Below are 24,853 nucleotides of genomic sequence, written 5' to 3'. Positions count from 1 at the left end.
AGAGAGAGAGAGAGAGACTTAGGTACAACTACTGAATGAAATAAATATGTAGGGCTGGGGAGATAGCCTGGCCGTCTAAGTGCCTACCTGGCAAGTGCAAGGACCGGTTTGATCCCCAGTACAACATGCCATGCCAATCTCAAAGCCAAGCTGGCCAGCGAAACCAGGCCTGGTGATGCACACCTATAATCCCATTGCTGGGGAGGCTGAGACAGGAGGACCACTATGAGTCCAAGCTGCATAGTAAGACCCAGTACCAATTAATTAATTAAAAAAAGAAACATGTAGGGGTTGGGACTGTGATTTTTTCAATAAACCAATCAGAGGAAACATTTTTGAAAGGTCAGTAGAGAATATTAGTGCATTTACATGGGAATAATTATCGAGGCTGGGGAGATGGCTCAGTTGAATAAGCACCTCCCTGGCAAGCTCAAGGGCCTAAGTTCAATCCCTGGTTCTGCCACAAAAAAAAAAGAAAGAAAATATTATTAATTTTGTAGCTGTCTGAAAAAAAATGTCCACCTTTTAGAGTCATCAGCAAATGATTAAGGTGACACAAAGCCACAGCTGTACCTTTAAATACTTTATGGGCTCCAGACAGAGCTCAGCGGTAGAATGAGTGCCCAGTGCACATGAAGCCCTGGATTTAATCCCCAGCACTGCAACAAAGAAAACTAATAATAATGAAAAAATAAAATACTTTAGTTGTAGGAAACAAGTGTAGTTCAGTGGTAGCACTCAAGCTTTAAATATTATTTTTTTTATTTATTTAGTTGTGTGTGTGTGTGTGTGTGTGTGTGTGTGTGTGTGTCCAGCTCAGCCCACCAGGGGGCGGGGCTGGCTGGCATGTGGTTCTGGGAATTGAACCGTGGTCCCTGTGCTTTCCTAACCTTGTTCTAAGTAGGTGCTTTAGACCACTGAGCCATCTCACCAGCCCATTTTTAGAGATTCTTTTCTCCCTTTATTCTTTTTTTTTTTTTGAGGGAACTGGGATTGAACTCAGGCCCTTGCACTTGCCAGGCAGGCGCTTATTCTACTGAGCCATCTCCCCGGCCCCAACACTCAAGCTTTAGATGAACAAGGCCCTGGGTTTGATCTCCAGCAAAATTACAAAACAAAACTTGAGGCATTTATAGGTCGAGCGTCCACATGCGCTAGGGGCTGGCACTATTCTCCAGTGTCGCTCGAGTTCCTTTGATCCAGTTTCCTCGCTCTCACTTCTGTGGTGCCCACCGCCCCCTGCACTGAGCGATGCCTTCCCAGGAAGTGCTTTGCTCCCTCCCTCGAGTACACCGCGGCAGGCAGCGCAGTTGTGCAGCCTGCAGATGAAGTCGCAGCCCAGAGAGGTGAGGGAACGTGCCCACCACACACAGGTGGCCTGAGAGGCCAAGACACGGACGCGGCTGCCTGGATCCCACAGCTGGCATTCTGAGCCCCACACGGCCTCAAGAGTAGCACCTCTACCTTCACCTCACCCAGAGAGAAACTCAGACCAACAACCACAAGGTGCTGTGTACGTGCCTCTCTAGGCCAGAGCCATGCAATGCTTACCCGCCTGTGTAACAGTAACAGCCAACACCTCTTCTGAAGCACTCGCTGTGTTTCTAGCAGCATCTCCTCCAGCATCCACTTCCTTTGACTTAGCAACCAGCCCAAGTTCAAATTCCTAATTCAAAATCTGCTCCTCCCTGCAGCTCCCAGCCCAACACCCTCATGCTGCGACCATTCTTCCCTGGCTGTGTGACCTTGGGCAAATGACCTTATCCCTGTGAGCCTCGATCCCTTTCCTAGTAGGGTCAACAATAGCAGTATCTAACTCAGGGCTACTGTGAAAATCACCTGTGCTTACCTAACGCAACCTAACCATAAGGCCTGGTCCACAGTAGGTACTAAATAAATTTTGTTTCTCTCCACCATTTGGCCTCATCTCTCCCCCCTGCCTGCCTTCCTTCCATCTGCCCACAACCCACCTACCTGTCCCTACTATCCCCTCTGCCAGCTGGCTGGAGACTGCCACTCCTGCCCCAGCCCGTGCTCCTTGAATTCTGTGAACAGTATGACCTTCATCCGGGTCCTACCCAGCCCTAATCCAGACTCACCCCCTGTGAGTGCAGATACTCCACGGTCTTGCCGATGGTGTGCAGGACAAAGCTGGCCTCCCGCTCCGAGAAAAACTTCTGCCGCAGGATCTTGTCCAGGAGCTCCCCGCCCCGCATCAGCTCTGTCACCAGGTACACGTGCTTGCCGTCATCGTACACCTGCCCAAGACCTTGCATCAGGGCCATCTTGCCATCGCCAGGCTTAGGCCCTCAGTCACCAGTGCCCCAGATGCAGAAGAATGCCAGAAGCCTTGGGCCCAGGTTGTGCTCTGCACCCCAGTGACCCTGGCAGAGCCTTCTCCCATCTGGGTTCCTCTTCTCCTAGAAAGGGGGTGCTGACACTGGTCCCCAGTGAGCAGAGGAGCTCTCAGAAAATACTAGAGCCTGCAGTGGGGGCAGTCCTTGGGATGTGGCCAAACCAGAGGGACACAGACCCTTGACTCAAGTGCCCCAGCCTCTACCCCAATCTCAAGAATCCCTACTCACATCTTTTAGTGTGATAATGTTGGGGTGCTGCCCATACCGCAGAAGAATTTCAATCTCTTCTGAGGGATCCCTCTTGCTTTTGTCGATGACCTAGAGAAGGTAGATGCATGTGGCAGTGCTGGGGACAGACTCCAGGCTCCCTTCCTGCCGTAGAGCCTATGCCTCTGGGCCTAGGGTCTGGTCCCTTCTCTACAGAGCTTCAGGCCTTGATTCTCCCCACAGAGCGCACAGCGCCACAGCCACCCCCAGCCTTCAGCTAGGGGTTGAGTCATGGTCGGGAGACCCACCTTGACGGCATATTCCATGTTGGTGGCTTTGTGGACACAGAGCTTGCACTCGGAGTATGAGCCCACACCGATGGTCTCCTTTACCACGTAGCCGTCACTAAAAACTAGGTTCTTCCCATGGAGTTGCTGCAGAACAAGAGGTAGGGCTGAATGCTGGCTTCAGAGTGCCAGGGGCTGTGCCCAGCACCAGGGCCTGGGCTCAGTGGATGTGGTACAGAGAAAAAAGGCGGGAGGCCTGGGTTATAGTGCTGGCTGTGTGACTTCAGGCAAGAGCCCATCCCTCTCTGGGCCTCAGTTTTCTGCTCTATCTGATGGGTGCACTTGCTGGCTCCCTGTCCGTGTAGAGTGCAGTTTGCATAATCAGGGTGGTAGACGGAGGAGGGCAATAGTCACAACAGACCTGTGAAGAGGTTTGTGATTCTGAGAAGCCTAAGCAGGCCTAAGAGGGACATGGGAGCCTGAATTTGAGCTCCAGCTCATCCTTCTGTTTGGGAGGAGCCGTCTCCCCTTTCCGGGCTGTCAGGTTCACTGCATGAAGTATCTCAAAGTTCTGCAACATTAACAATAGCAAATGTTCACACGGTGCCTGGTGTATGTTGTGCGCCAGGTGCTGAGTCCTTCCATCAGGCGGCCACGTGGCCAGCAGATAGCCTTGGTGTGCACCTACTGTCCTCACAAGTCACCAGGGTTTCCTATCAATACCCCCATTTATGGGAGGACATGGTGACACCAGCAAGAAAAGTGTCTCATCCAAAGTCCCTTCACCTTGAGGATCTTCACCTAGGCAATGAGCTCCCAGTTTTACACTGTTACTCTCTTTTTTTGAGTCAGTCTCACTATGTAGCCTGGGCCAGCCTTGAACTCACAGCAGTCCTCCTGCCTCAGCTTCCCAAGTGCTGGGATTACGGGGGCTCACCACCATACCTAGGTACATTTTCCCTCTTCGATCTTTTCACGGAGCAATGTAGTGTACAAATGAGGGACAAACAAGCCCTCTGCCACCTACTCTTGTCAGGGACTTGACAGCCACTTCTTTACCTGGATACCTTTGGCATTTATCCACCTCTGAGCTAGGAAATGTATAAGCATGTTGTCATCCAATTCTTAGGGCTACTGTTTGTTTGTTTTTTTCCTGTATTTAGGACAGGGTCTACAGGGTTTCACTACGTAGATCGGACTCCTAGTGATTCTCCTGTTTTCAGCCTCCCAAAATGCTGGGATTGTAGGCAAGTGCTACCATGCTCAATCTCAATCGCTGTCTCAGTGTGCCCCGGGGGCGGGACTGGCTTGGCATGCTGGGGATTGAACCCCAGCTGCTGCACTCTGCCTAAGAAGGCGCTTTAGTCAGCTATCAGGCTGGCCCTAGGGCTACTGTTTCACCAAGAGGCAAAAGCGGATCAGGGAGCTTGCGGGGCCTTGGCATCAGGATTTGAGCCAGGCCTGGCCTGCTCTGACCCTACCCTCAGCCACTCTGCCTAAGGTCTTCTAGGTAAAAAGGGACAACCAAGCAGCAGCCAGCTCGCCCTCACCTGTACTACTGAGTGCAGGGGTGCCTGTGTGGCCCGAGGTTTGCCATCGTCCTCCATCAGGCCAGTGGCCACGAAGCTGAAGCCACGGAATAGCTGATGGGCGCCAGCGCTGGGAGGAACACCTGGGGAATCTGTAGGAGCGGAGCAGGACGTGAGCCTAAGGCAGCCCCCCACAAAGCCCACGACCCCATGGCCTGCGTCAGCCGCTGGCAGTGGTGGAGTCCTGGGCGTGGGAACTATAGACTGCCATGTTAACCTCCAGCCCAGGCCAAGCTCAGGTCAAGGGGCTTGGATACACTCTCCCTGGTCCACCTGCTGTACAGGAGCCAGGGGCACAGCTCCAACTGCCAATCTACTGCTATGCCACCCTTTACTACTCTGCTCTGCCCTGGACAGACAACCCAATGCCTCGTGGGGCAACTGAGGTCCCTGTGGGCTTAGCTTGCTCTCTCCTGGTTCTTGCAGCACAGCTGTATGCCTGATTTTCCAGATCCTTAAAGGGTGTCTGAGCCATTACTCACACCATTCCCTCCAGCCAGACAATCCACTCCTTGTCTACCCTTCCAGGCTCAACTCACTTGATGTCTCCTCTGAGAAGCTTCACCTGATACTGTCTTCTGCCCCTTACCCACTATGAACCTTTTTTCCAATGCCAGCCTGAGCTACATGTGGGTAGGACCTAGGTCTGTGTTATTTCAGACATGGAATATAGTAGGGACCTTGACAGATAAATGAAACAGTAAGACTGATTACTTGGGGTAGTACCCCATAAGCAGTGAGGTACAGTGAAAAAACAACCCCTAATGCAAAACACACCCCTCTAAGAGGGCTTTCAGAATTAACACCCCACCCTGAACCCACTGCCAATATCTGGTTAGGAGTTAAGTTTCTCCAGCTGTCTCCTGGAAGTCCCCACTGGCTTCCTGTAGTACTCCCAGGAGTGAGCGGGCTGTGCCCATGTTCCAGTCAGCATACAGAGGTCCAGGTCAGAGCAGCCGAGGCCAATTCCCACACTTGTCCCTGACCTGTGGGCGCTGGCACCTCTGCTTCTCAAATTGTTTCCACCATGACTTTGCTGAGTGAGATACCTGATCCTTGACATGTGTGCAGGCCCAGTGTATTCTGTCTTCCCAGTGGGCTGGAAGATGCTCGGGGCAGTGGTCCTGCCTTTTCTGTAATGGCCCTGACCACCCACATACCTCACCATCTCAGCCAGACACAAAGAGGCCCACAGAGCCAAGGGTGGGAGAGTCGGGCAACATGAGACAGGGACAAAGCCAGTGTCCCACAGAGTCAGACGCCGCCTATCTACCCACACAGCCAGCCCTGTCAGACTCTCTGGCCACCAGTGTCCCAAGGTTCTGACTCCCTGCTTCCCTCATGTAGCAGCCCTAGGCAGACAAACCAGACATGGGACGAACCCTTGGGAGTGCGGGATGTGAACTCAGTGTCAAAGTAGAAGGTATCATCGGGCTGAGCCACAGCTGGCTTGAAGGGAGGCTTGATTTCACGTCGGTACAGCTTCTGCAAGGTTGGGGGTTCTCTGGTCACTGCTGTGCCACCCCCCCCCCCAGCCCACCAGCAGCCTCATGCAGAGGAAGATCACAAGGTACTCCGCCCAGCACACAGCAGCATAGATGCTTGTTTCCAGGAGGTTAGCCCTTACCCCAAGAGCACAATGTCATCCTCCACCACCCTCCCTGTGGCCAACAGTGTCAAAGCCCTGCTGGGGACAGGCACTCACATTCCAGTCAATAGTGGAGTAGAAGACATGCCTCTTGATCTCCTCTCCCCCATCAGGACCTGACCCTGAAAGAGCCCAAGTGAAACATCTGTCCCTGGATGGGCCAACCCCAGACACCCATGGGTCTACCAAGTAGCTGCAGAGTGCTCTGGCACCAGGGATGGGCTCACCCTGCTCCAAATCCACCTAGCCACGGCCCTGAAGCCTACCACCCACTTGGTACTTTTCACTTTCTGGAGTGTCTCATGATCAAGTTCCAATACGTAGATGCAAGAAGGCAGGCCCAGAGAGGTTAGGCAACTTGTTCAAGGCTACAGTCAGGACAAAAGCAGGGCTTGTTCTGAGAGCTAGAGGGTCCCCTCTCTGCTCCTCTTAGCCTATTGTCCTTTTCAACCATGAGAGGAGCTCTCACTTTATTCAACCCCAGGGACTTAGACTGACACTTATGAAGCTGGTTGTGGTCCAGGGGAACTCAGGAGCAAAGGAAGTTAATGTACACTGAACACCAAGGACATGCCAGGCATGCTCCCAGGATCTCGCTTCACCAACAAAGCCCCATAAGCTTGCTTGGACTCAGAGGCTCCCCTGAGAAGAGGAACCTGGGGCTCAGAGAGATACAGTCACCTAGCCAGGTCATGCAGTTCAAAGATGGCACATATTTGTTCAACAAATATTTATGAATGAATTGCCTGTGCCAGGCAGTGGGGACTGACACAGCTAGAACCTGAGCCTTCTCTTGGGCCAGTAGCCTTGGCAGAGAAGCTGTGTGGGGGCCTCTGTCCTTGTCCCCAGAGGGAATGGGGATGACTCAGTTCCTGCCTTCCCCCTACACACAGGTCACCCACCCTCCTAACACCATAACATGGAGCCAGAAAGCAGGGTAGCCAGTGGCATTGTCTGCCCACACAAAGGACAAGGGCCCCTTTCAGGCCCAGATGTGGCCCTGTGGCCTAGGCTGCAGCTGTACCCCCCTCTCCGAAGTCATGTCCCCTCCCGAGCCAGGACTGCTTACCGAGCCGGTTGGCAGGATTCCGCTTGAACAGGGCCCGCAGCAGGCTCTGGGCTTCCGTGCTCAGAAACTGGGGCATGCCTAGCTTTGCCCTGAAATAGCCCCAGGGTCTCATTAGACACAGCCCCACCCCAAGAACCCCAGCTCCCTCCCTCTCTGTCCAGGCCTCCTTCCCAGCTTGGTCCAGACAAGTCAACCACTAACTCACCTCCCAAAGACTTCAGGGATCCCTCCCACAGGCCCAGGCGGGTGGAAAGGGGGCTGTGGAAAGCATAATATTTAACCCAGAGGAGAGTCTCATTAATGGGGGATCGGAGGCAGGGACAGGGTGACACTCTAGCCCCCAAACTGAGGTCGGACTTAAGGACCACCACGGTACCAGGGCAGGGCTGGTGCTTACTTCAAAATCAGGGTCATGGTCTCTTTGCGGTCCTTCCCCTGGAAGGGCAGGGAGCCTGTCAGCATCTCGAACTGCAAAGACAAGGGTCTGGTCAGGCTTTGTCCCTGCCTCCAGAGACAAAAATGTCTCACCCTCTACTTCTACCTAGCCGGGCCAGGCCACCTGCTCTAGTCCAAGGATTTCCGCCAGCCTGATGGATCTCCAAATCTACCTGGAGCAAGGACTATGCCTGCCCTCCAACCCCACCCCTTCTAACCCAGGCCAGCAGGAAAAGCAACAGGGGCTCACTATGGCTGCCTCAGGTGTGGTCAAGACTGAGGTCTTCCCAAGGAAAACCTCCAAGGCATGTAGGGTGAGGCCGGTTTAGCTGGGAGGGTGTTGTGGTATCTTGGAAATCTAAATCCCAAGGTCCCCCACAATGTCAGATGGGGAAACTGAGGTTAGAGATTTGGGTTGGATCATTTACTTCTGTCTGGGCACTTACCATCAGCACCCCATAGGACCACCAGTCTGCACTGTGCGTGTGGCCCTGACGGTTGACGACCTCTGGGGCCATGTACTCCACTGTCCCACAGAAAGAGTAGGCCTTCTTCTCATGGTCAATGGCCTCCTTGCTTAGGCCAAAGTCTGCAGGGAGGAGAACAGGGGACATGTCTTCAGGACTCCTGCCTTCCTTCCTGCCACTGTTTATACTCATTTCCTCTGGCCAGGAGCCTGGAGGCTTCACTCCTGAGACACTCAGGAGGACAGTAAGGCCTGGAGAGGTTACACATCTTGTCCAAAGCCACTGAGTGAGAAGCTGGGATTCCATCCCAGGGTGCTCCGAGTCTGGGGCCTGAGGTTTGATCCCTTTTGAGTAACTGCCATAGACTCTCAGGAAAAATGGGCCCCAGCACTTAGCCGAGCGCTATCAGGAGCCACCTGTGTCCCTTTGAGGGTCCAAGAGGGTGAGTGCCCTCCACTCACCAGTCAGTTTGATGTGGCCCTCCTCATCCAGAAGGATGCTGGAACAGAGAAACGAAGTCAGGGCCCCTCAGAAGCAGGCGCTGGGTGGGTTCTGGTGGGACCATTGGGTGGTGGGCCTTGGGCCTGCTCAGAGCAGCTGCCCTGCCCATTTCGATCTGATGAACAGACGCTAGAGCCCGACTGGGCAGCACCAGGCAGGTGTGCTGTCAACCTTTCCTGTTAATGCTTGCAACAACTGTGTGAGAGAGGTTCTTTACGTCCTCATTATACTAATGGGGAAACTAAGGCTCAGGAAGGTTACACAGTTCATGTGGGCTTTAAAATCACCATGATCTTCCTGCCTCAGCCTCCTGAGTGCTGGGATTGCAGGTGTGTACCATCATGCCTGGTGGTGTGCTTGTCTTTTGATAATGTTTTTTTTTTTCTCCCAAGTTAGGGCCTTACTATGCTGCTTAGGCTGACTTTGGATTCTTGGTCTCAAATGATCTCCCTCAACCCTATTCCCCCCCCCCCCCCCCGTAGCCGACACGTACCCCACAGCCTACTTGAGGTGTTCCTAACTCTCAATCCAGATCCCTTTCCACCTCACTATTTATCCATGGCCCCTACTTATCACCGGGATGACTTAGGTTTTAGGATACTACAAAAAACTAAGTTTTTTTTTTTTTTTTTTTTTTTTTTGTGGTACCTGGGATTGAACTCAGGACCCTGCTCTTCCCAGGCAAGCGCTTATTCTACTGAGCTATCTCTCCAGCCCAAAATTAAGATATTTAGAGATTAAGGAAGATTCTAGAGAGGACCCTATCAAGGAAAGATCTTTAATGGCAGCATCTCATATGTTACATCTGATGAGCAAAAAGGGAGGGCAACACCTGCCTGGAAGGCAGCTGAACCTTGGCCATGGCAGTACTGGGGATCAAGCACCCCTGAAGGTGAGCCTGCTGTGGTCTCCACCCCATTTCACTCAACCACTCTCCAGATAGGCCAAGAAAGGGGAATGTTCTTGGGGACAGCCCTACCATCTCAGGAGGGCATGGGTTTTGGTAGAGGCCCCAAGGGCTGTCTCTGCACCCCCTGTGGAGGTGATGGCAGGGTGGGGTTGCACTCACTTCTCAGGCTTGAGGTCTCTGTAAATGATGCCCAGGCTGTGCAGGTGGTCCAGGCCCAGAGCCAGCTCAGCCAAGTAAAACTTTACATCTTCTTCAGTGAACATAACCTGCAACAGGCAGCCAGGGCTTTAGCTTTGAGACCTCCTCCTCCTCCTCAAGCACTGGACCCTGGGCAGCTAGGGATTTCCTGGTGCTTAGCGTCCACCCCAGGGACATCCCCAGTGCCACATACACCCTTCTCTTTCTAAAGGGGCTTAAAGTACGAAATGGCTAATATACAAATCACTCATTGTGGCATCCTTAGGAAGTAGCAGAAGGCTAAAACAGGACTAGAGGCCTAGAGTAAATCACCTCACTCTGCCTGGTGGAGGGCTGTATAGCTCTAAACTGGAACAAAGTTTCTCCATATTCTGGTACAGAAGAATTTCTAAGATATGCTATCTTGAAAAGGGTACCAAACAGTGTACACAGAATGGTCCCTTTTAAGTGAGAAAATGGGGGCAGGGATTTAGAACACGAACTGGATTCCTTGGCAAAAGGAACATGAGAAGGTTAAACAAGAAACCAATGACAATGTTTACCAGTGGGGGTGGGGGCTGGAAGAAGACCTTTTTTTTTTTTTGGTGGAACCAGGAATTGAACTCAGGTCTTTTCGCTTGCCAGGCAAGTGCTTATTCCACTGAGCCATCTCCCCGGCCCCAGGAAGAAGACTTCTTGATGAGTGCTTTTCTTTTGAATCATGTAAATGTGTTTATCTATTCAAACATTAAAGTCACATCTTTTTTTTTTTTTTGCAGAACCGGGGATTGAACTCAGGCCCTTGTACTTGCCAGGCAAGCACTTATTCTACTGAGCTATCTCCCCAGCCCCTTAAAGTAACATCTTAAAAATTAAACTTTTGGTTCTCTGTAAAGGTTGAGCAAACTGATAGTCCTTTTTTTTTTGTCTTTGGCTCATTTTACATCAATTCAAAATCCTTTTGGATAATACGAGACAAGAATGCCTAAGTCTCTATCCGGCTTTTGGAGTGGCTTTAAGTTTTTCCCTGATACTTATGGTCCTGGCCAATGCAGCCCTAAAAGAATATGAAGGTGGAGAGGTGAGAGGTATCTTTAGCTCCCTCAGATCAGGGTGGCATCAGATTCAAGGCCTATTCATCATCAGGCTTTTTTTTTTTTTTTTTTCTTTTTGAAACAGGTTTTCACTATGCAGTTCAGGCTGGCCTTGAACTCCTAGTGATCCTCCTGCCTCAGCCTCCCAAGTGCTGGGAGTACAGGGGTGTGTCATCATGTCTGGCCTCTCAAGCCATTTGAGAGAAACTCTGAGAGGCTTTGCCAGATGTGGCTTCTGTCCCAGGATGGATGACAGTTTCTGAGAGGGACTGGTAGGCAGTTTCCAAGCCCAGACCACACTGGACATGTTCCTTGCAAGGGTCTGGGATGGGGAGGCCTCACTGTGGCCCCAGCTCTTCCATCCTCAGGCCCTCTGGCAGGGGGTGACAGCTCACCTCTTTTGAGAGCCGCGTGAAGAGATCCCCACCGCGCAGGAAGTCCAGAATGAGATAGAGCTTGCCCTCAGTCTGAAAGGCTGGAGAGAAGGGACAGACCATGGGAGTCAGCTGGGTCTTATGACTTCCCTCTCTGGTCTTGGCTTGTTCGGCCTGCTAGGCGGGATGTGGGACAAGGTACAGGGAAGACAGGGAAGGCAGCAGGCCACAGGCAATGATGAATGCAGAGGAGGAGGAATGGGAGCCCGGGTAGGGTCTGAGGTCTCACCGTAGTGCAGCTTCACCACAAATGGGTGGTTTACATCAGCCAGAATGTCTCTCTCCATCTTGGTCCGAACACGATCACGTACTGGCAAGAGAAGAAAGGAAGTCACGAAGAGAACAGGCACCCAGCACAGCCACTCTGCCAGCCCCAACTAAGGGCTCCTTTTTCTGCTTGCTCCTCCAGGCTTGACTGCCAAGGCTCCCTCATCAGTCCTGTTTCCCTCCATCCCAGGTTGCTCTGGCACAGCACACGATACCAGGGATTGAACCCCCGAGTCCTGTGCTTGCCAGGCAGGTGCTTAGACCTCAGAGCTATCTCCCCAGCCCCTGTGGGCCCATTTCTGAGATCCCTAGACTTTGCTTCTGAACACACACACACCCCCACACCCACACACCCTTTAACCAGCCCTCACTTTATGTAGTTTATAAATTTCTAATCTGGGAGCTGCTGAGAATAGTTGCCTGGTGCTAGCTTGAAAGGCAGATTCCCTAAGCCTACAATTCTGATTTATGGGTCTGGTTGGACAGCCCTCAAGTTCTTATTTTTTCTTTTATTTTCTTTGAGTCAAGGCGTTACTATGTAGTGCAGGCTGGCCCTGAACTCAGTGATCTTCCTGGTTTGGCCTCCTGAGTGCTGGGATTATAGGCCTGCGCTACCATGCCCAGCAACTTTTTCTTTTATCTTTTTTCTTTTTCTTTCTTTCTTTTTTTCTTTTTTTTTTTTTTTTGCGGTACTGAGTATTGAACTTGGGACCATGCACATGCCAGGCAGGCACTTATGCCACTGAGCTGACTACCCGGCCTAAGTTTTTCTTTTAAATTTAAGAAAAATATATATATATATATTTTTTAATTTTGAGTCAGGGGATAGGGAGATAGCTCAACAGTCTAAGCACCTGCCTTGCAAGCATAAAGTCCTGAGTTTAGTCCCCAGTACTCCATGCCATGAAAGCCCCAGAACCCCGGGTGTGTGGTAACGGCCACTGAAACTGCATGTGGTGGCGCACACCTGCAATCCCAGCACTGGGAAGGCTGAGATAGGAGGATCACTATGAGTCTGAGCTGCATAGTAAAACCCTGTTCCAAATAAATAACTTAAGAAATGTTTTGAGGCAGGTCTTACTAAATTATTTACGTTGACTTTGAACCTACAATTCTGCCTCAGCCTCACAAGTAGCCTGGGATTACAGGGATATGTGACCATGCCTAACCTATATTTTTTCTTTTTAAGATTAAAAAGGTAGGGGCTGGGGAGATAGATCAGTGGAATAAGCGCTTCTCTGGCAAGCGCAAGGGCCCGAGTTCAATCCCCAGTTCTGCCACAAAATAAATAAATAAATAAAGATTAAAAAGGTAATTTTGACCACTAGTAGGTTTGCTGGTGAGATGAAGCAGAGACCAAGCTGCAATAGCTACCCAGCCAGCTTCCCAAACACACCCCACATCTCTAAGGCACCTCTGGCAAACAATTCCGCCTTCCCAGTTACCCTTCCTCTGCTATCTTGGTCTAACTCATCCCTCAAGGCACAGCTCACATGGCTCTTCCTTAGGTGTCCCCCTGGCCCCACAATCTGCCCTACAAGCCACACCCAATCCTCTGGACTCCTTGGTCTCAGATATCCCCACAAATGGGTCACAGCACCACTGCACTGCACTGCCAAGGCCTAGTCAGCTGCCCCCATTCAGCCTGTGAGCTCTTCACAGCAGAGACTGGGTCTTTCCATCTGTCATCACCTGTGTGGCACCCACCCCCCCTTCCTGTGCAACGATTCCCACTGCCGGGCACACCAAAGTTCCTGTAATGCCACAGAATGGGCCAGAGGACCCATAATGACCATCAGGTTGACCCCTCTCTTCTTCCCACAACCCCCACCAGGGCTTGGCTCAGATTCCACCCAGTCAGTAGTGACCCTGGCTCCCAGGTCAAAGAGCCCACATCTGAACCAGCACCCCCTGCCAGCCATTCTCAGGCCCTCTGTGATTTCCCAGAATTCTAGACTTGGGCTTGGATTCCCAACTGAACCTCTCTGCAATCATCCCCATGGCCCTGCTTTGAGTCCCCCTTTCTTATGGGCCTAACCTTCCCTGGTGGTCCAGTGGTTAGGCTTCAGCGCTCTCTTATGGGCCTAGCTGTCCTCTGAGCTTCCCATCTTTTCTCAGGTTCTTTACCCTGAGCTGGAGGTCAAGGAGATCACCCTTGGAGTCTTCCAGCATCACAAAGCAACTGTGTTGACAGACGCCTTTGCCTGCCCAACTTGATGCATGACGGTCCTTCATTCTACCACAAGCACACTGCACTCAGCAGTCCTTCCATCAGCCACCATCACTGACAAAGTATTGGAGGTGGGGTAGGGTGGCTGAGAGCCGGCTTGTTTCCCCACCCTCAGGCTAGGTGCTCCTGAAAAGGGAGCTGCCTCCCTCCTCTCTGGGCCCTGCCTGGGCTGTCAGCCCCCACTCACCTTTCAGGGTTGCCTTCTTTAGCACTTTCATAGCATATAGGTGTCCGTTGTCAGGCCGGGTGACTTTGCGTACCAGGAAGACCTAAGAAGTTGGAGTGGGTGTCAGGACACAGGAAGAAGCTGAGAGGGGACTGAGCCTGCTGGCTCCCATCCTCCAGGCCCCATGCTGACTCCTGGCTTCCCTTCCCTGATTGCCAAGTGGGTCTTTGCTTTCCCTGGGTACCCACTGCTACCCTTACACTATGATCCATCCTTTGGGACCCAAGGTGACCCTTAGCCCCTGCCTCTGATGGGACAGGTGCTGCCTTCCCAGATGAAGGCTCATGACTCACTTTGCCGAAGGATCCCTGGCCCAGAACCTTGAGGAGCTCGAAATGAGATGGATCAGCCTTCTCGGAGCCAGCCTTGACATGGTGAGTGATGGAGATCTCCTTGAGGACGCCCTCATCCTGACAGGGATAGGGCTGGTGGGCACAGGGACTGCACCAGGGCAGCATGGGGCATATCTGCACCCCAGCCACTCTGGGCAGACAGTCAGACCCACAGACACGTCCCTAGCACGGCAGCCTGCTGGCAGGCTCATCAATACCAACAGGACCTCAAACTACCAAGCTGTTGGCTCGGGTAAGGCACTCTTCTGGTCACTCCCACTGCCTTGAGCTGGTCAGGTCCAAGGGTTGCTGAGGCATGGCCAGGCTGAGCCTACCTCCAGGCTCCAGTTTAGGCGCAAAGACCCGCCCCAGATCTCCACCCTATGGGGCTCCCCACACCCTTGGCTATTTTGGTTTTGCTACAATAGGAAGTGGGGTTTGTTCTCAGAATGGAGAGACAGGGCTGAGCTTTTGTTCCTGATCAAGATGAAAGGAGGGGATCTCTCTGCTTGCCAGAAAGGGAGGGCACTGAGATCTAAAAGTCACAAGAAACCCTCCCCCCGCCACCCCCAATCCCCAAATACCAGTCTGGAGCAGATGGATGATCAACCCAGAGACTCTGTGACTCACCAACCAAACTTCCCTCAGACCAGGCTCTAGAAGTCTCCTGTCAGGCCCTAGCTGTTCCAGGACCCCAATATCCTCTCTACAACTGGCCGGTACTAGCCCCGAGATGCCTTCTTGCTTCCCCAGGAAGGAAGTTTGGGCAGGATCTAGTCATCCAGCAGGGTCAGGAGAGCTCAGAGCCAGCTTAGACCAAACTGGCTATGCAGCACCTGTTCCAAGGTCTGTAGCCAGGCCAGGATAAGACATCCGGGCACACTCACCAAGTCCTGCTGGGGGCCAGAGCCAGGGCCAGGGACAGCCAGAGGGGCCTGGCCAATCCTGGGCCGCTGCCTCCTGGGCAGCCAGGGGAGCAGGGCCCAGAGCCGCAGACGGGGCGGCTTGGGATCCTGCTCCATCCGCCCAGCAGCGCGGCAACATGGCAGGGGCAGGCAGCATCCAGGGCTGCCCACGGAGGTGGCCGGGCCCAAGGCGGATGTGCAGGGTGAGGGTGCAGGGGCTGAGCCCAGGCCAGGGCAGCCAATCACTCACAGCCTGTGGTTTCCCAGCTCTAGGTCTCCGCCCTCACCGCGGTCCCTTCTTGTTTCTTCCCCTCTCCTTAGTGTCTAAGGGCTGCCTTCTGGCCTTCCACTCATCCCCCCTGTGGGTCTGCAAAATGAAAGCTCCATGCCAATCCAACTTCTGAGTAGATAGGTACTCAACAGGCAGAGGCAAGTACCTAACCTCGTAGGTTAATAAAGAGAGCCAGCCAGCCAGCACAGGGACACATGCCTGGGAATCCCAGTGCTCAGGAAGCTGAGGCAGGAGGATCATAAGTTTTGGTCAGCCTGGGCTACACAGTGAGTTCAAGAGCAGCCTGAACTACATAGCAAGATTTTGAAAGAGAGAGAGAGAAAGAGAGAGAGAGAGAGAGAGAGAGAGACAGACAGACAGACACAGACAGACAGACAGACAGACAGACAGACAGACAGACAGACAGAGACAGACCCAGGAGACAGAGGCAGACATCTAACAGGTAGAGACTGACAAAGACAGGCATCTAATAGGCAGGGACAGGAAGTCACACATACCCAGCAGGCAGGCACACATAAGGATTTGCACCCCTCAGACAGCAACAGAAAGGAAAACATACCCAACAGGCGGAGATGGGTGGAGACATACACCTAACAGGCAGATGCCAGAGGAACACATGCCTATTAGGAAGGGAAGTACGGAAACGCACATCTAATACACAGAGGTAGACAGACTTGGATCTGGGGATCCAAACTCAACAGCCAGAAATAGATGAGGGCCCAACAAGCACAGACAGAAGGGGCCAAAAATCCACAGGTGCTTAGCTTGCAGCATGTACCCCCTAGTGAAGACGAGCAGAGACAAGAGACAAGAACCCAACCAACCACAGGCACAGGCGGACAGTTGTCAGTCAGCAGCAGCAGTGAAGCCCACACAGACTGACAGACACCACAGGGCAGGGACCCCAGTGGATTATGCACAGAGCTGTGGCTTCTTGCTAGTGTACCCGAAGGTGGGGAGAAGCTGAGGGGACACAACCTGTGAGGTCTCAGCACTCGGCACAGCCAACCAGTCCGTAGCAGACCCACTTCCAAGGTCTTCCATTTCTCTAGGGGTTCTCCCCAGTGCCAAGGCTTGAGGGTCCTGGGTCTAAGGCACTGGCTGAGAGGCCCAGCTCCTGAGTGCAATCTGGTGGGTTTGACTCCGATCCATTATCTCAAAAAAGCTGTTAACCCTTCGAGGAACTGAAAACTGAGGCCAAGACGACAGCAACTCGCAAGCTCAGAGCAAACTAGAGGCAGAGCCAGCTTGCATCCAAATTCTTCCTCTGGTGCCCACCTGACCTGGAGTCAGCAGCCTCAAGTGCCAGAAAAAGGTGGGCAGGTCCACCAGCCAGAGCTGCTTCCTGCCCACCCAAGCCCATCCTCTGACTCCCAGGGTCAGTCTGGGGCTTCCCCTCTTTCAAAGGACTCTCCCTGAAGGATGGGGAGTGGTGCAATACACCCCCCACCAAAAAAAAAAACAACCCAAACTTGTCAGCTAATCGGGCTCCCCCAACCGTCCACTTTCTAGTGGGAGAAAGCCTGGCTCAGAGGAGGACTGAGGCGGACAAGGCTGAACGGGGCAATCCCTACCTACACCCCCGAGATCTACATCTCTACCATGTCTATTTGCCTCTGTCTAAAAACACTCCCTGGGGACAGATGCAGCTACTGAGAAACCCCAGGGGACAAAGCCACCCCCCAAACCTATTCCTTGCTCACAGTCACACTGACAGACACTGCTGCATGCAGGCCATCCTTCTGCTCACCTTTCTGGGACAGGAGACCAAGTCTCTCTCAACCCTGGGGAAATCGGCCGGGGTCTGCATGATAGGGTTCAAGCCAGTGGCCAGAAGGCCCTGTTATTTCCCTTACTTCTGCTTTTTTTAGTCTTCTTGGTGCAGAAGGCAGGGTCCCTGGCCCCCCTCCTTCTCACTTCCCTCTTGGCAGGGAGGAGGGACAAAAGATGGGTCAGGCTGTCCTGCTGAGGAGGTGACCCTGTAGACCCCATGCCCATGACCCAGGGACAGTTGAAGGGCACAACCTTCCCTATCTCTTCCGATACTAAGAAGGAAATAGGAGTCACAGATAAAGCCAGCACTCACAAACATCACTGGGAGGGACCCTAAGGGCACTTGGAACAGACACAAGCAGGGCCACACACAGTCTGAATGCCCTGGCCCAGAGTTTGGATAATCTTTCCCCCGTTAGAATGCAGCTCATAGAGCTGGCACCACCATGCCTGTTTCTGCCACTGCTCTGTTGTCCTGAAGAAGCCCACCAGTCCAGGCCCTGCAATGGACATGAGGACAGAAGATCCTGGCAAGGACTGACAGAGGTCTAAGAGGAGGGGTATGGCCTTACAGGGGAGGCCTAGCCCTGTCCCTTGTGGTCTCACCTCGTCGTCACACCACACACCCACAGGAACTGACAGCTACACTCAGCGATGATCGGAAACCCTTTCCACAGACAGCCCCAATGTAGAAACACACGCCCCCGTGTGCACTGACTTCCCCTTCCCTGCCCTCGCACAGCCTTGATAACACAGTGGTGGACAGCCTACAGGGTTGTGAAAGATGCCCTGCTGAGACCAAGGCCTCTTGTTGCTTCCTCAGGCTCACTGGCAGCTCAAAGTCCTCTGGTCCAGTGCCAGAGCTAGTACACTGTCCAAATGCCTAGTCCCCCAAAGCAGGGAAAGAACCTTTGTGCCATCAGGGTAGCAGAAGGGGCCAGAGGAAGGAAAGAGTCTTTGTTGAAGACTGTGTGTGGGTCTGAGGCCTTTGGTGGTGGGAGGGGGTAGACACCCTTAAGTCCCCATTCCTGGGTGCCTGCCCTGTCACCCTGCATAGATACTTCCTCTTTAAGAACTTACTTCCTCCCACACAGGAGCTAGGAGAGAGGTCCAGCCCATAGCCTGATCCCCAGCTCCAAGGGTCCCTACCCTAGGCCTCCCTCTGCCAGCTGTAGTCAAGCCCACCTGCAGGTCCCTGGCCCTACTGAACAATGACAGCCCATCCCCCAGTTAGGGTGAGGAGCCTGCATAACAGCTCCAAAGGAGGTATCTTCATCCCATTTCAGAGATGAGAAAAAGACTCAGTGAAAAATGACTTGTTCAAGGGGGATTGCTAAAATGAAAATCAAAGTCTGACTATCTCCATAGGCTTAAGCCTACACTTTTAAGCATTTCCCCACTGCCTTCCCTGCAAGGCCTCCCTGCAAGCAAAACACTAGCACTGGGCTCCCTCTTTGGACATCACTGATTGTAAACACACACACACTGCCTGCTTCTGCCCAGACAAGAGCCAGACACTAAGAAGCACAGGTGTTAAGGCAGACCCTGGCCTTGTCCTCAAGCAGATCTAATAGAAATACCTGTCCCAGGAGGCTAAGGCAGAAGGATCAAAAGTTCAATCCCAGCCTAGGTAACTATTTCTTTTCTTTTTTTTTTTTAAATATATTATTTTTTATTTATTTATTTATTTATTTTTTAATTTATTTATTTGTGTGTGTGGCCAGCTCAGCCCACCAGGGGGCGGGGCTGGCTGGCATGTGGTGCTGGGGGATTGAACTGCGGTCCCTGTGCTTTGCTAAGCTTGTTCTAAGTAGGTGCTTTAGACCACTGAGCCATCTCACCAGCCCCTAGGTAACTATTTCAAAGTAAAATTTAAAAAGATCTGGAAAAATAAATAAATAAAAAGGTCTGGAGATGTAATTCAGTGGTAGCATGCCCTTGAGTTTGGTCCCCAAGCATGATGAATTGATATGAGAGAGAGAGAGAGAGAGAGAGAGAGAGAGAGAGAGAGAGAGAGACCAATCCAATAATAAAATACAACTTTCTTCTGACACACAAGGTGCCAGCCACAGCTGTTCCAGAAATGGTGGCCATAAGTCATGGATGAGGTAATACAGCACCTTAGGAAAGGAGACAGTCTAGATGGGTCCCCACGATGAACAGGTATTGGCCAGGCAGAAAGGTGGAGAACAGGCCCAAGAGAGAAAGGCCCAGATGGAGAAATATGAGCCTGAGTGAGGGGCTTCAGGTTCTGAGCATAGGCTGGGAAGCTACGGACTGACTTCTCCCATAAAGGTGCATAAAGGTTCAAACTACACACTCCACCCTCAGAAGGTTGTTTCTGGAAATAAAAACAGGCTACGGAGACAAAGAGACATTGTAAACAGCATTTCTCTCTGTTTAGTTGGACAGTATTTCTGCCACAGGGTCCCTCCTAGGCAGCTGATGGGACAGAGCCCAGGCGTGAGTCCCAGGGGTAGACAGGTGGGCTGGCCAGCCCACGGGAAATTCCTCCCCACACCTGAGGCTCCCTGAAGTCCACAGTCACATCCTGGCTCAGCTTTGGCCAGGGGAGCATGAGGAATCCGGGAGGATCAGTATTTCATAAACAGGAAGAGAGGAGGGTAGTGGGGAAACGCTCAGCTCTCAAAATAGACCGGCAGGCGCTTCAAAGGGGTCCAGCTCCGGAGACAGCCAGGGCAAGGGGCCTAGGGTGCCCGGTCTGCTCCTAGGAAGGGAGGAAGGAAGCCCCAGGGTGCCTGAGGAGACCAGGTGTGCCAGGTGCTGACGGCCCCGGGAAGCTCTCACCCTGCACTGGCTATGTACACTATCACTCCTGAAACCCACATCCTTCCTTCTGCTAAAATGATTAAGCTAAGAAGCATTATTACACCAGCACACAACAAACCCTGTACCAAAACTTTTAGGATATTTTAATTTATACACGTCCTATTCTCTCTCCCAAGTGACCCTGAGAGATAAGCTCTATTCTGCTTGCTCCCTTCCCATCCCTCTTCTCTTTCTCTCCCTCTCTCTCTCTCTCTCCCTTTCCTCCTTCCATCCCCACGTCCTCCTCTCCCTCTCTTTTTGGTACTGGAGATTTAGCCCAGGGTCTTCTCACTTAGCTCCATCATTAGCATTTTTTAAATTCACCCAGCTCTTCTTCCTCTGCCACATATGTCAGTGATGTCTGGCTCACCCTGGCTAAGCCCCAAGCTCAGATGTCTCCAGCTGGGGCTGGGATGTGTTCCTCTCACCTAATCACCATGAGAAATGGGGGCACCTGGAAAGTGGTACATCTCTGCCCAACAGGAGGCCCAGCACAGAGTGGAGGTCCTATGTGCCCATGGATGTGCTCTTTCCCTAGCCTTGTGCCGACCACACAGCACAAGGTTCCCATCCTCCCTTCAGGACTAGTTGCCCCCAAAGGCAGGGAGACGCTGACTTGGCCTTTCGGTCTCCCAGTGCCACAACATGACGCACCAATGCTCCACGAAGGAGGAACTGGCCACTGCCAGCTCATTCATTCACACAGGGGGCCCACAGATTGAGCGCCCCCTGGTGTGTTAAACCCAGAAGTAGGCTGGAGCAAGCGATGGACCAGCAGGTGCTCAGGACTTGTAGTACCTGGGGACACAGACACAGTGCTTGTCCTCTTCAGTGCTCTGGATTCCCTAGCCTAGAGGAAATGTGGACTTCATGGTCAAGCTAGACGTGACTCTATTGCCACCAGCTCTGCAACACTGGGCCCCAGTTTCCTCATCTGTAAAATGTGGCTAGTTAACAGTCTACATTCAAGGGCACAGTGAGAACTAAATGGAAAGCTGGTGTGGCACCGGGCAGGGGTTAAACTCTTTCTCTTAATGCGGCATTTAAGATTCTCACTGTCTGCGTCTCCAGCCTCATCTTCCTCCCCACCCAGGATCTGCTGTTTCAGGACAGGAGTTAGGCTGGGAAGCCAAGGCAGGTTACCTGGTTGAACAAGCTCCTGCCCTGTCCCCAGTCAGCCCCGTTCACTCTTGAGGTTCAAAGCTGTATTCACCACCAACTCCCTAAAAGTTGTATATTCAGGTGAACCCTAGAACCACTGCCCTAAGATCTGAGCATGTGGTTCTCCATTGGGACCTAAAATCTCTTCATTTTATTATAGGCAACTAGAGATGCTTACTCTATAGAAAGGAGAAAGCAAGAGCCCAGGCCACACTGCTTATTAGCCTCTGACAGCGCTGCTGCCACAGTAACCAAGAGTGGAGGAAGTGGGAGCCTACTTTTCTCACCACGCTGCACCCCGCCCAACTCAGCTACCTTATCTTAGAAAGGTGAGTCAAGGTAAACATCAGGACCAACCTGACTCCATCTCAAAGGTCAAGCGTAGAGCAGCTGTGCTGCTCAGGCAACCCAGACCTGGAAGGTGGGGACACAGGCAGGAAGTGGAGTTGAGCAATGTCCCTGAGCATGTGTGCTGTTGAGGCTGGAGCTACTATGCGCCAAGTAGTTACAACTTCACTTGCCCTTCACAACTCCTGTGGGAAAAGCACATTTCCCCCCAACTTTTAGACAAGGACACTGAGACTCAGAAGAGAGACGAGCTTCTAGAAAAAATGCTTGAGTAGGGAGGATACAACCGGGACTTGAACCCAAGCCCATGCTTAGCTCTTGCCCATTGAGGGTCTAATGTCCCACCACAGCCAGCATCTCCCAGAACTCACAGCTACCTGTGAGTTGGGTGTAGTCTTTGCCGATACATAGATGAAGAGGCCGGGGTAGGACAAGCAACCCACCCAAGATCACACAACTGTCACCTAGCCTCTGGAACTTTTGGTAACACATAAAACCAAAAATAGGGCCTGAGGGGCTGTAGTAAGGAGCCCGAGGGAAGCTGAAGACATGGACCCAATAGGTAGGAGCCCCCAATTAGCCCTTAGGCCCTCATCCTAGAGCAACCCAAACTTAAGGAGTAAATAAACCGAGGCCCAGGTGACAGAGCTCTAATCGCACTCTTGGCCCTTTCCAGGCTGCATTCCTCTCATGTATGAAATAGGAAGGCTGGGGTAAGCGAGTTTCATGCCCAGCATTGCCAGCAGGATCAGTTGGGATGAGATAAACAAGGCCGAGCTGGACAGTGGGACGAGAAGCCAAGGCCCTCATGTCTAGGCCATATGAAGAGCACAGCATCTCCAACCCAACACAAGGTACCCACCCTGGTCCTCACCTTGGATGGCTGAAGTCCAGCTTCTTCCCCTGAGGCCTGTCCATTCTGGAAAAGAAAAGAGAGATTGTAGAGTACTGAGAATTTCTTTGCTGAAAGATGTACTCTGGGATGGTCCCCTCCACCTCTGCTTTCATGGTGAGTGAAAGGAACCAAGCCCTCTGGCAATAGCCCCTCAAAACCCAGATAGAACACCCCCGGGGGCCAGCACTCCCTGCCTCCTGTGCTCTGCCTAGCACACACCTCATCTTTGAAGACTCAGCTCAAATATTACCTCTTCCCAATGAGAAGGAAGGGTTGGTGTGACCCCCAGCTCTGCCAGGACAGGTTGTGCAAGCTTGTGCAACCCAACCAACTGGGAGAGGCCTCGGCTTCTTGATCTGTAACATGTGGAAAGTGACCCTGACCTCCCAGAACTATTGCAGGTATGGAAGAAGACAAAGTCTAGGCAAGCATTCAGCCCAGAGATGGTAGCCACCCTTGGCCTTGCACTACTCTGGAACCTTTCTGCTCTCCATCAGGCAGAGTGACAGCTCCATCACAGTGGCCCTGCATTCCATCACTGTATCACTCGTTACCCTGCAGAGTCTATTTACACACAGACTTCCCTTCCTAATAAGTGGGGAGTCCCAGGAGGGCAGAGAAGAGGGCTTGGTGCTAACAGCTGCTCTTCTGACCCCCTGTTGCATGCCAGGCTGGGCTTGGTGCCTCACACCTGTGGCACCATTTAATCCTTATGACAGTTCCAGGAGGCTGGCCCAGGCACTGCTGACAGAGAAGGAAACTGAGACTCCGTGGGGCTAGTGATGTACAACTGAAGAGATTTAAAATTTGATCCAAAATCCAGAAGGTGCTCATAAGGGTCTGCTGCAGAATAGCTACGGGGCGCTCTGTGCAGGGTGACACTGGCGCTATAGCCCACCCTGGAGCAGTCCTGTTTTGTCCAGATTTCGGCTCAGGTGGGAACTGTATACCCTAAGGTGTACCAAAGCCAGCCATTTGCTGAGTGATGTGAAATGACCTGCCCTGCTCGGCCCTGAAGCAGCTGTCCTCAGCCCTCTGTGTTCAGACAGAGTGTGGTACACTAGAGGGTCCCAATGCCTAGAAAGACCCAACCTAGGGCAGGCCAGGACTTTGGAGCCAGGAGCTGAGTCCATAGGGCAGCTGTGGTCTTGCTTGGCAGCAGCAGGCACAGCTGTGCTCTGCCTATTACATAATCTCCCTGCTCCTAGAGCAGCTTCCCACTGCCGCTCCCAGGACATCCTTCCTGTCCCCTGAGCCCCTTTAATGCCCCTAATCCCCCCAGGGGCCAAGTGTACCACAGGCCCCTCTATACACACATACAGACACACTGTCATTGCTCAGCAACCTGGAAGGGCTGGGGGTAGAGCTCAGTGGTGAAGCACTTGCCTAGCATGTATAAGAACTTGGGTTTAGTCTCCAGCACTTCCCCCCAAAAAAACAAAAAGCAAAAAAACACAGCATCTTAGTAGCCTGGGGAGAAGGGACAAGTTGACCAGGGAACATGGGGGCTGTCCCTACTCTGACTAAATAGTGAGAACCTGTCTCCAAAAGAAAAAAAAGAGGGCTGAGATTTTAGCTCAGAGACGCAGCACCTGCCTGGTAAGTGTGAGGGCCTGAGTTCAGTTCCTGGCACAAAAGAAAGAACAAATGAATGAACGAACAAGCCAATATTGGGAAAGCCCTTTGGCCTTGTAGAGGATGGAGATTCATACTTGTGAGGACAGCTGCCCAGACCACCAACTCTTTCCAGCACGATCAGAGATGGTTTCCAACAGGCATCCTTCTTGTTAGCCAAGCCGCTCTATCTTGGAACAGGGAACCAGGGCAGCATCAGGAGAAGTTGGACAGCAGATGGAGAAAGACAGCATGGGCCCCGCAGGCAGGAAGCAGCCCCAGGAGCTGAGTTCTGAGTCCAACTCTGGCAGCCCTGTGCACGGCTGGAGGCTGGGGCCAGGTGCCAAGGCACTGCCAGCCCTCAGCAAAGGCTGGACAGGGGCCTTGTGGGATGAAGAGTTTGCCAATATCCGGTGCTACTTAGAGTACCTGCCACCTGGGCCATTTTGAACCCCGCTCTTTCCCTCACAGGACCTTCCCCACTTGGAGACAGCAAGAACTCTGGGTTCTGATCCTAGCTGTGACAGTTTGAGGTTCAGCTGTCCCATCTGAAAATGAGGGATAGGATCTCTATTTAAGAAGTTGATGGGAGAGGCGACTTGCGGGAGCAAAGATGGAAGACTACCAGGGCTCGGAGGAGACTGCTTTTGTTGTTGATGAAGTGAGCAACATTGTAAAAGAGGCCATAGAGAGCGCCATCGGTGGCAACGCTTACCAGCACAGCAAAGTCAATCAGTGGACCACCAACGTAGTGGAGCAGACTCTAAGCCAGCTCACCAAGCTGGGGAAGCCATTTAAGTACATCG

At 52.4% G+C, this 24,853-nt stretch overlaps 2 protein-coding genes across 5 annotated transcripts in view; one reads left to right on the top strand and one right to left on the bottom strand.

Moving 5' to 3' along the window:
- Rps6ka1 (ribosomal protein S6 kinase A1) overlaps positions 1 to 24,853 on the bottom strand; it is a 42,985-nt gene that overhangs the window by 14,830 nt on the left and 3,302 nt on the right. Inside the window, exons 2-18 of one of the 4 annotated variants that reach the window (XM_023702995.1) lie at positions 22,413 to 22,457; positions 21,548 to 21,723; positions 14,192 to 14,308; positions 13,860 to 13,941; positions 11,405 to 11,485; positions 11,137 to 11,216; positions 9,630 to 9,736; positions 8,521 to 8,558; positions 8,039 to 8,181; positions 7,555 to 7,625; positions 7,158 to 7,246; positions 6,146 to 6,210; positions 5,823 to 5,925; positions 4,402 to 4,532; positions 2,873 to 2,998; positions 2,586 to 2,675; positions 2,100 to 2,258 (exon numbers count right to left, since the gene is read on the bottom strand). In XM_023702995.1, the coding sequence (XP_023558763.1) occupies positions 2,100 to 2,258; positions 2,586 to 2,675; positions 2,873 to 2,998; positions 4,402 to 4,532; positions 5,823 to 5,925; positions 6,146 to 6,210; positions 7,158 to 7,246; positions 7,555 to 7,625; positions 8,039 to 8,181; positions 8,521 to 8,558; positions 9,630 to 9,736; positions 11,137 to 11,216; positions 11,405 to 11,485; positions 13,860 to 13,890 (1,314 nt within the window). In that variant the 5' untranslated portion in view covers positions 13,891 to 13,941; positions 14,192 to 14,308; positions 21,548 to 21,723; positions 22,413 to 22,457. Of the gene's footprint in view, positions 1 to 2,099; positions 2,259 to 2,585; positions 2,676 to 2,872; positions 2,999 to 4,401; positions 4,533 to 5,822; positions 5,926 to 6,145; positions 6,211 to 7,157; positions 7,247 to 7,554; positions 7,626 to 8,038; positions 8,182 to 8,520; positions 8,559 to 9,629; positions 9,737 to 11,136; positions 11,217 to 11,404; positions 11,486 to 13,859; positions 13,942 to 14,191; positions 14,309 to 15,117; positions 15,377 to 17,177; positions 17,297 to 21,547; positions 21,724 to 22,412; positions 22,458 to 24,853 lie in introns of those variants that run through there. The other 3 variants (XM_004642845.3, XM_012517303.2, XM_004642844.2) reach the window with 3 other exon arrangements.
- LOC105743746 (dynein light chain Tctex-type 1-like) overlaps positions 24,644 to 24,853 on the top strand; it is a 3,259-nt gene continuing 3,049 nt past the window's right edge. Inside the window, exon 1 of the mRNA XM_023702967.1 lies at positions 24,644 to 24,853. Within this exon, the coding sequence (XP_023558735.1) occupies positions 24,661 to 24,853 (193 nt within the window). The 5' untranslated portion in view covers positions 24,644 to 24,660.

The sequence above is a fragment of the Octodon degus genome, unplaced genomic scaffold (genome assembly GCF_000260255.1).
Source record: "Octodon degus isolate 3935 unplaced genomic scaffold, OctDeg1.0 scaffold00163, whole genome shotgun sequence".
Lineage (NCBI taxonomy): Eukaryota > Metazoa > Chordata > Mammalia > Rodentia > Octodontidae > Octodon > Octodon degus.
The sequence above is the reverse complement of the archived record's forward strand: the minus strand, read 5'-3'. Positions and strand labels throughout refer to the sequence as shown.